The 9,136-nt window shown below is 45.8% G+C and overlaps 1 protein-coding gene across 2 annotated transcripts in view; it reads left to right on the forward strand.

Annotated features, from left to right (window-relative positions):
- VMA22 (vacuolar ATPase assembly factor VMA22) overlaps positions 1–4,108 on the forward strand; it is a 38,168-nt gene extending 34,060 nt beyond the window's left edge. Inside the window, exon 5 of one of the 2 annotated variants that reach the window (XM_085863809.1) lies at positions 3,425–4,108. In XM_085863809.1, coding sequence (XP_085719935.1) covers positions 3,425–3,498 — 74 coding nt within the window. In that variant the 3' untranslated portion in view covers positions 3,499–4,108. Of the gene's footprint in view, positions 1–258; positions 1,089–3,424 lie in introns of those variants that run through there. The other variant, XM_085863808.1, reaches the window with a different exon arrangement.
- Positions 4,109–9,136: the final 5,028 nt, after the last annotated feature.

Raw genomic sequence — 9,136 nt, forward strand, 5'->3', positions numbered from 1 at the left:
AAGAGGCTGAATCCGGATTCAGCCTATCAGTTGGATACAAAACGTAAACTGTTCAGCTTGGCAGAGGTACACGTTCTACCCCCAGTGCCAAAGCTTTTCCAAAGCTTTCAATGTGAGACAACTGACACTGTATGATCTCAATTACTCATCCTGCCGTTTCAACCCAGAATTGTTGCACAGATTCGGCACACCCTGACAAAGTAACTTACACTTTGATTTGATTGCACTTTCTTTCCTTGCCTTCACTTCTTCTTGCAGCAATCCCCGTATCAGTGGAGCTGGCCAGTCTGCAGGTCCAACTGCACGATGCGCAGGATCTCTACAGCCACCTGCTCGAGAAGAAGCAGCAACTGCTGTTGTCCAAGAACCGAGGCCGTGACGTCCCCTCTTCCGATTAGCATTGTAGGAATGGCCATCGTTTTCCCCACCGTGAGCTGCCGCCACGCTGATTGCAAACTTGCTTATTGCAGGAAGTAATTGTGTTCATCCATTCCGAAGCCCCACGCATTATGATGTGACCAAATATTATTTGGTGTCCCCACTCCAAGATATTTTGTGACCATGTTGTTGTAATGAAGATTGTGCCACGATGTGGTGTGGAGCCTTAACTATGCAGGACCGACTTTTCTCTCGGTTTGGTTCCAAACTACTTTCAAACTCAGGCATCGGGGTTTGGGGGAGGGTGAGGTGTTCGGGGTTTCTTCAACGACTTGTTGGTATAGTCTTTGTCCCCATCATTTTTTTTTTATCAATTCTCCAACCCTCCTGTTCATATAATAGCCTTGATTACAAGATCGCACGGTGTCCTTCGCGAAGAGTCGGTGAGCTAATACCGGCAACATGAACAAATCCCAAATTCCCACCCTAACCAGCAGAGGGAATTGCGTGAGCGGCACAGCCGCACCCTCAGCTAATGATGCTACCCCACAGCCTTGCACTGCATACGAACGAAGAAGAAATGATGAAATATCATTCCCATTCCTTGTTAATGGAATTCATTCCAGAAATTAGGAACTTGTACCAAGGGACCGCAAAAGATAACAATAAGATGTAATAAAGAAATAAAAAGAATTGTCAGCATGGTCCAATCGTTATTATGCTTGCAAATATTTGAATGACTATAAAATGTCGTCCTGGTGCCGCAAAGGCAGGTTGTTGCTTCCAAATGAAGACCTTTTAATACTTATTTTGTTATTTCTTTGCCGGGTCCTCATGCCGGCTGTCCTTCCTACTAGCACTCGCTTGTGGACGTTAAATGTCGCACAATGCCTCGTGAAAGGGGTGTTTTGTGGTACTCTGAGCAAATTTCTTCCTCTCGTTCCGAATCTATACACGTCGGCCTTTTCTGTAACCCGAACGTCAGACATTTCAATACCCCTGTGCCAAGGCCATTTATTGTGGAAGAGATGCTCAGTGACGTCACTTCAAAGGAGAATTTGATCTTCTTGTTATCTTGCCAAAACGAAGTTTTTGCAAGATATGTTAGTTAGCTTGTATGTTTTTTTTGTTTGTTTGTTTGTTTGTTTGTCTGTAATCACGTATAAAAAATTCTGCAGAGCACAGTTATCATTGGAAATTTTTGTAACTTCGCATATCAGAGGCCTATGGAGGTCCCTTTCAGCGCATAAAATTTTGAAGGTCAAGGTCAAAGGTCAAGGTCACTTTGTCGCAAATCAGGGGAGTCGACGAAACCCTTATTTTTTGAGTAATTTTGATCGGATCGTCTTCAAACTTCATGGGAATATAGTTCATGGTCTGGCGCTCAGCTGATTAATTTTTGGTGGCGATTGGCCTTGACCTTCATGGTTAGCGCCTAAGGTCAAACATATTTGACCCCAAGGTCAAATTTTCAAGTTTTAGGAACCATATCGTGTAGTACCTCAAATTGAACACCTCGATGAGTGCTTTCTAGATATGTCAAACTTGTGACATTATGACGTCATTTGGTGACGTTATGAGGCAAACGCATATTTTTCATGGTTACTCTGTAGAACGATTCTCATCGGAATCTCTCGTCAGCAGATATTCCTCAAGGAGTCGCTCCTGGTGGATAGCAGCTCTGTTCACCTCAGTGTGACCTTAAAGAAGTCACACGTGGTCACCTTTTGGCAAGATACGGGTCACCCTGTGGGTGACATTGGTTTATTTGTTTGTTTTTCCACAGGAGAAACAAAATATATCTTTGTGAAACAGATTTGAAATTGGGTTTCACTTTGTAAATCATGTACAAGGACGTGGTTTAAATATCCGCTTCTTCATCATTGAAGAGATGTCGCTATGAATGTCATTCGATAAATACGTAGCTATCTTTCCCGTGCCACGGTTGCGCTTTATGATCAATTGCCAAAGTAAATATACTCTGCGATTCTGATTTGAGGCGTATGTAATTGTCCGTAGCCACGTCAACAATCCTGGGTCTCTTTTGCTGTAACTGTCAACAAAGCTGTTCTGGGGTGGCCAAGGTCAAGGATGTTCGAGGCTCGATGATGTTCATGTCTCCAGGATGTTCAGCTCTCTCGGATGTTCAGCTCTCTCGGATGTTCACGTCTCTCGGATGTTCACGTCTCTCTGATGTTCACGTCTCTCTGATGTTCACGTCTCTCTGATGTTCACGTCTCTCTGATGTTCACGTCTCTCTGATGTTCACGTCTCTCTGATGTTCACGTCTCGAGGATGTTCACGTCTCGAGGATGTTCATGGCTCCACGGTGTCCGAGGCTCCACGGTGTCCGAGGCTCCACGGTGTCCGAGGCTCCACGGTGTCCGAGGCTCCACGGTGTCCGAGGCTCTACGATGTTCGAGGATATCAGATCTTTTGGTTCCACAAACTGAAGGATTGTGATGTTTTCTTGTTCCTACGAAATCACAACTACAGTACAATTAATAAATACTTCTTACCTGTCTTCAGGGTTGGTGGGATGGTCCAGAGGTTTGCACGCTTGCTCTAAGCTGTGTAGCCTGGGTTTGAATCCTGACCCAGCTATAAACAGTCATCCTGGTGTTTCATAGGCAGGGTGATTTATCAATGTATGTGCCGTCCCTCGGATGGATGTTAATCTGGCACTGCATCTCCCAGCATTCGTCGCTGAGCGTTAAGGATCCCACGGTGTCCATCAGCAAGAGGAGGCAAGTGATCACCGGCACCCTAAACAATTTACAAACTCCTGCCCTAACTATTGCTGGAAACCACCTAGTATAACCCTTGCCGTGAAACTATTTTGGCAGCACCTCAGCTTTGTAACAGAGTACGGTATATCAGAATTGGCTGTCTTAGTCCTTGTACAAACCATCCATCAAATGATTCGATTCTTCGTTTCACATCCTTGCTCTGTTTCATATTTGATCGACTCGGCTTGGTTTCTGCTCTCTTTTGCTCTTCAAGCCTCACTTTAATGTTCAGCTGCATTTGCCCTTCTTCGTTGCAGGTTCAGTGGTTGTTCCCCCAGTGAATCGTTCCACCATACTCGCATCATCATCATTGTGTAACATTCTCAATTAAGAACAATGAAAAGGTTTAAAATGACCAACCCTGTTATTCTACATTCACCCTTAAAATGTTGTCGGATATTTGTAAACCATCGCAGTCTGGGGGCGAGGGAATTTCCTTTGCTTTGTCTTCATGTGGCCTACTTTCAGCCTGGATGACCTTGACTTGAGGGGACTGGAAGGATACCGGGCTCACGACGGAAATACACTGCACAATGGCCTGGGTACACTTGGCGCCTCCACCCTCCTCCACTGAGCCCCCAAAGTGAGCCTTGGCCTTGGAGCCGGGCCAGGACACTGTAACTCGCAGGCCGACCATGAGTGAGACGTGGATCGGCCATTGCAGAGATATTGCTCGACCCAAGGCCTGAAAACCATCCTGTGGCCTTTAGTTGACTCGAATCATGACGTCTCTTATTCTTTATCACATTGTGTACTGAACATTCAAGTTTTTTTTGAACTCAAACTGCTATCACAACTCTTACAAAACTGTTTCCCTCTCCCCCTCCTCTCCCGCCCCCTCCTTCCGAAACTGCTTACTGGTACCGTTGAACTATGGAACCTTTGTTTAGTTTGGCATGTACTGGTTTAGAAATACAATAAATAACTGTAATACTAGTCGACCGAAGTGCATGGAATTCTCATTTCAAATAATCTCTATCCTCGAGACCTCGAGCCTTTGGAAGTTGTGCCGTAAACTCTGGATACCTGTGTGTGTGGTGCATTTCCATCGCTATTTGTGCCGATGTGCATGTGCGTCACATCGCTGTTTGTGCCGATGCTTGCGAGCTGGATATATTTGCGTCCCAAATACTGTGATGCTTTTGGAGGCAGCTGTGGTCGATTATGGCTTCATACAATGGACTATCCTGGAACACTGCATCAGCAAAGTCTGGCATATGAAAAGGCCGTTTCATTCCTGTACCATATTGGCATTCCTAAAAATAAAATCATACCAATACCTGGACACAAGCCCCACCCTCAACCATGACCAAGACCTGGACAGAAGCCCTGCCCTCAATCATGTATGTCTAAGACCTGGACACAGGCTCCTCCCTCAATCACTCTCATGACCTGGACAGAGTCCACTGGGAATGATCTGTGTCACTGGGTGGAAAGTATTTTTGAGGAGGACCCACGTATGTGCCAGTTTTTGTTGGTGAAGCATTTGTTGTTGGTGAACAGCTTCAATGTTTAGAGAAAAACCTTGTTGATATCCCATCATACATTCTTACTCATTCAATATTTGTCACTCCATCGCTGACGAAATCAACAGGTTACACCAAAAACGATGATCGATTCGCAAACCAGGGTTCGATGTCTGTCCAAGGTCGATCAATTATATTTTTGCTCCACGAATATTGCATAGAATGTCACAAACGATTTTGACAGAAATTCACAAAAAGTCTGGGATTCAGATTTAATTATGTGGTTGTGTTTCCCATTGTAAGACTAATTATTGCCGAGAGATTGAACAGTGTTCTTGAAGGTTCTCTCAAATTATCTCATGCAACACTGTAGCTGAAAGTGAAAATGGAACAATGCTCAGTACATGTATATTACAGGTATATACACGGCACCTATAGAAAGTGTACACCCCCTTTCAAAATTTTCACTTTTTGTTGCCTTATAGCCTGGAATTAAATTACTTTAAATCAGACTTTTTTCCACCTCTATTTACACTTTGTAACCCTCAACTTCCAAGTGAAAAACAAATTCTACAAATTTAAGGAAATTAATTTAAAATACAAAACTAGATTATCTTAGTTTGATAAGTGTCTGTTCCCCCCCCCCTCCCCCCCTTGTAATAGCAATTGTAAATTAACTCAGGTGTAACCAATTACCTTCAATATCACACACCAAGTTAATTGGCTTCCACCTGTGTTAAATTGCAGTGATTCTGAATATTTCAGAATAAAATCAATTCTTGTAGGTTTCTTCTGCTGGGTGTTGCATTTCACAGCAAAAACTCAATCATGAGAAACAAGGAGCTTTCAAAAGACTTCTGAGATAAAGTTTTGGAAAGGCACAGATCAGAGGATGGGAATAAAAAATATTTCAAAGGCCTTGAATAACCCTTGGAGCACAGTCAAGACCATCATTAGGAAGTGGAAGGCATATGGTACCACCAAGACTGCCTAAATAAGTCCGTCCCTCCACACTGGATGACCAAGCAAGGAGACTGATTGGAGAGGCCACCAAGAAACCAATGGCAACTTTAAAAGAGCTACAGACCATCATGGCAAAGACTGGTCACTGTGTGCATGTGACAAAAATATCCCAAGCACTCCACAAGTCTGGCCTGTACGGTAGGGTGGCAAGAAAAAAGCCATGACTCAAAAAAGCCCACCTTGAGTCCCGTTTGAGGTGTTCTGAAACCACTCGAGATTCTGAAACCATGTGGAAAAACGTTTTGTGGCCTGATGAAACCAAGATATAACTTTGTGGTCGAAATGCAAAATATTTCACTCGGGACAAAAATCCATCGAGTCTGGCATTTTACTCAGGCCAACTGGCAGGGACTTCAAGCAGCCATCAAACTTCCAGACAGGTCTCCCATCTCTACTTCCTCCGACAACAACTCGTCTGACATTATCTGCCTAACAGAAACTTTCCTCTCCCAAGACGTGTCTGACTCCCAAGTATCTCTCCCTGGTTACTCCCTCTTACGGTATGACAGACCTGAGCCTCGTCCTGGTGGAGGTGTTGCTCTCTTCATCAAAGACTCTATTCCTCACTCTCCATGCACTGCTCTCACTCCCCCACACCTCCAGGAATACCTCTGGCTACGGCTTCCCCTCCACTCCCACCTCATGTTTATATGTGCACTGTACCGTCCACCGAACAGTGATGACTCCATCTACACCTCACTATCCGAAAACATGGACCATCTTCTATCTTCTCATCCAAACTCTCTCTTCCACTTATGTGGTGACTTCAATTGTCATCACGCCAGTTGGCTCGGTGTGGGTACCTCTCTCACCTGCCATGGCACCTCAGCAAAAGCTTTCTGCGACTCATTGGGACTGACTCAATCGGTCAACTTCCCGACCCGGATCTCAACCAATGGTACTCCATCTCTTCTGCATCTGATTTTGACAAATTTCCCTGACAATATCTGCTGCTCTTCCTTCGCTCCAATTGGTTCTTCTGACCACGTCCTTGTTAAAGTGGACATCTCTCTGGCTGTTATCAGAGAACCACCTCACCGCCGTCGAGTCTGGCATTTCACTCAGTCGACTGGCAGGGTCTCCAAGCAACCATCAAGCTTACAGACTGGTCTCCTATCACTACTTTCTCAAACATCAACTCATCCTGGGAATTCTTTCAAAGAAACTTGCTCTCCCTCATGCACAGATTTATCCCCTCTCGTGTTCAGTTGTCCTACCCTTCCTCCCACCCTTGGTTCACTGAAGCTTGTAGCGAGGCAGTTGTCCTGAAACAACTTGCCTTTTCCTCATGGAAAGCAAACCCAACTGAGGGCAATCTCAGTTCTTTCCACAAAGCTCGGAACAAGTGTGTATCTACCCTCAGGAGAGGCAGAAAACAACATCTTTCTCATCTCAAGTCTGAACTCTCAAACCTCTCTCCCTCCTCAAAATCCTGGTGGCGTTTAATCAAATCTGTTTCTGATGTATTTTCCCCCTCCATCCCCTCCCTTACCTCAAATGGCCGCACTGCTGATTCCACACGTGATAAAGCTGAATGTCTAAACTCGGTGTTTGCAGCTAAATCTTGTGTCCTAAACCCATCACTATCTCTACCCACTTTACCCAGTCGCACCCAACTGTCCCTGGACTCTGTATCCTTTTCTCCTGACAAGGTGGAGAGCTTGCTTTCAAACCTCGAGTCAGATTCTGCAACCGGTTCAGACGGCATCAGCCCACGTGTCCTCAAAGCCTGCTCTTCTGCTCTTGCTCACCCTCTCTCTGTTCTATTCACCCTCTCATTTGCCCAAGGTCATCTGCCATCTGCTTGGAAATCTGCTAACATCACTGCCCTGCATAAAAAAGGTGCAAAAACAGATCCCTGTAACTACAGACCAATCAGCCTTCTCCCAATCATCAGCAAGGTGATGGAATCCATCATCGCTTCAGACATGAAATCCTTCCTCTTCTCCAATGGCTTGATTTCCAATCATCAATTTGGTTTCAGACCAGGTCACTCTACCCTGGATATGCTGCTACTGCTCTCCCATCAATGGATGGAGGTCCTCAATGCCAGACAGGAAATCCGAGCCGTATCCCTGGACATATCACGTGCTTTTGACACAGTCTGGCACCCTGCCCTACTCACCAAACTCTCTTCCCATGGTATTCAAGGCCATCTCCACTCATGGCTCGCAGACTTCCTCTCCTGTCGCAGTCAACGTGTGGCCCTAAATGGAGTTCTTTCATCCCCTCTTCCTGTGCAGGCTGGAGTTCCTCAAGGTAGCGTTCTGGGCCCTGTTCTTTTTCTGGTTTTCATCAATGATCTCTCGGACTCTCTGGAAAATCGTCTATTTCTCTTTGCCGACGACTCCACCCTCTGCCGTACCATCTGACATCCCTCAGACCGGCAAGCAGCAGCTTCTTCGCTCATTGCAGATCTGGATAAAATCACAAACTGGTCCAACACGTGGAACATGTCTTTCAATCCAGACAAATCTCACACTCTCACTATGTCTCTTCGAAAGGACCGTTTACAAAACCCCCCCATCCACTTTCTCAACAATCCTCTGGAAGAAGTCCTTTCTTTCAAGCTTCTGGGTCTCACTATCTGCCATGACCTTTCCTGGGAAAGTCACATTTCCAACCTCGCCTCAAAAGCCAGTCGTCGACTGGGAATCCTCCGTCATGCAGTCCTTCCTCGGCCCTCTTGAGCTCCTGACCACTTACAAAGCTTTTGTCCATAGCCTGATGGAGTACTGCTCTCCCCTCTGGGCTGGTGCTCCTGCCTCCCACCTTTCTCGGCTTCACGCTGTCGAAACCAGGGCATTTAAGATCATCGGCATCTCCCGCAATGAAGCTGAGTCCTTGGGCCTCTCACTCAATCACCGCAGGTTGGTCGGTGGTCTTTCTGTCTTCTACCGACTCCTCTCCAGCCTTGCCCCCCCTGCTCTCTCTGCGATTTGTCCCCACCACATTTCCACAGGGCGCTCAAGGTCCGCCAACAACCCCCTTCTGGTAAAACTACCAAAATCACGAATCGCTGCTCATCTTCACTCTTTCATTCCTCTTTTTTCCCGCCTTTGGAATAAACTTCCTTACTCTATTCTTTCCCATTCTTCCCTCCAGGCTTTCAAAACAGCTGTTCACCACCACCTCTTATCTTCCTCCATCCAAATCCTCGATCTTTTCTACCCCCGAGAATCCACCCAAGCCCACTTCCTTCAATTCCCCTGCTTTCCTTCCTGAAAGTCCCTGTAATGTCCATCTACTCTTCGCCATGTTCCCCGTCCCATCCCCATCCCTCTCCCTTCCACAGTTCACGTAATGTGTCTGTTCCCCACTGTTTTGTCCCTTCCACTCCCGCCCCTCTTGTCTCATGCCTCCTTGCTGTGAGTTGTGTGTTAGCTCTCATACGAGCCTCGACCAAGGTAAACAAACAAACAAAAAAATTCTTTCAAGGAATCTCCTTTCTCTTTCTCTTTCTCTTTCTCTTTCTCTTTC

This window comes from Eptatretus burgeri, chromosome 18, assembly GCF_056783735.1.
Source record: "Eptatretus burgeri isolate ZD-2024b chromosome 18, Ebu_testis_v1, whole genome shotgun sequence".
Classification (NCBI taxonomy): domain Eukaryota; kingdom Metazoa; phylum Chordata; class Myxini; order Myxiniformes; family Myxinidae; genus Eptatretus; species Eptatretus burgeri.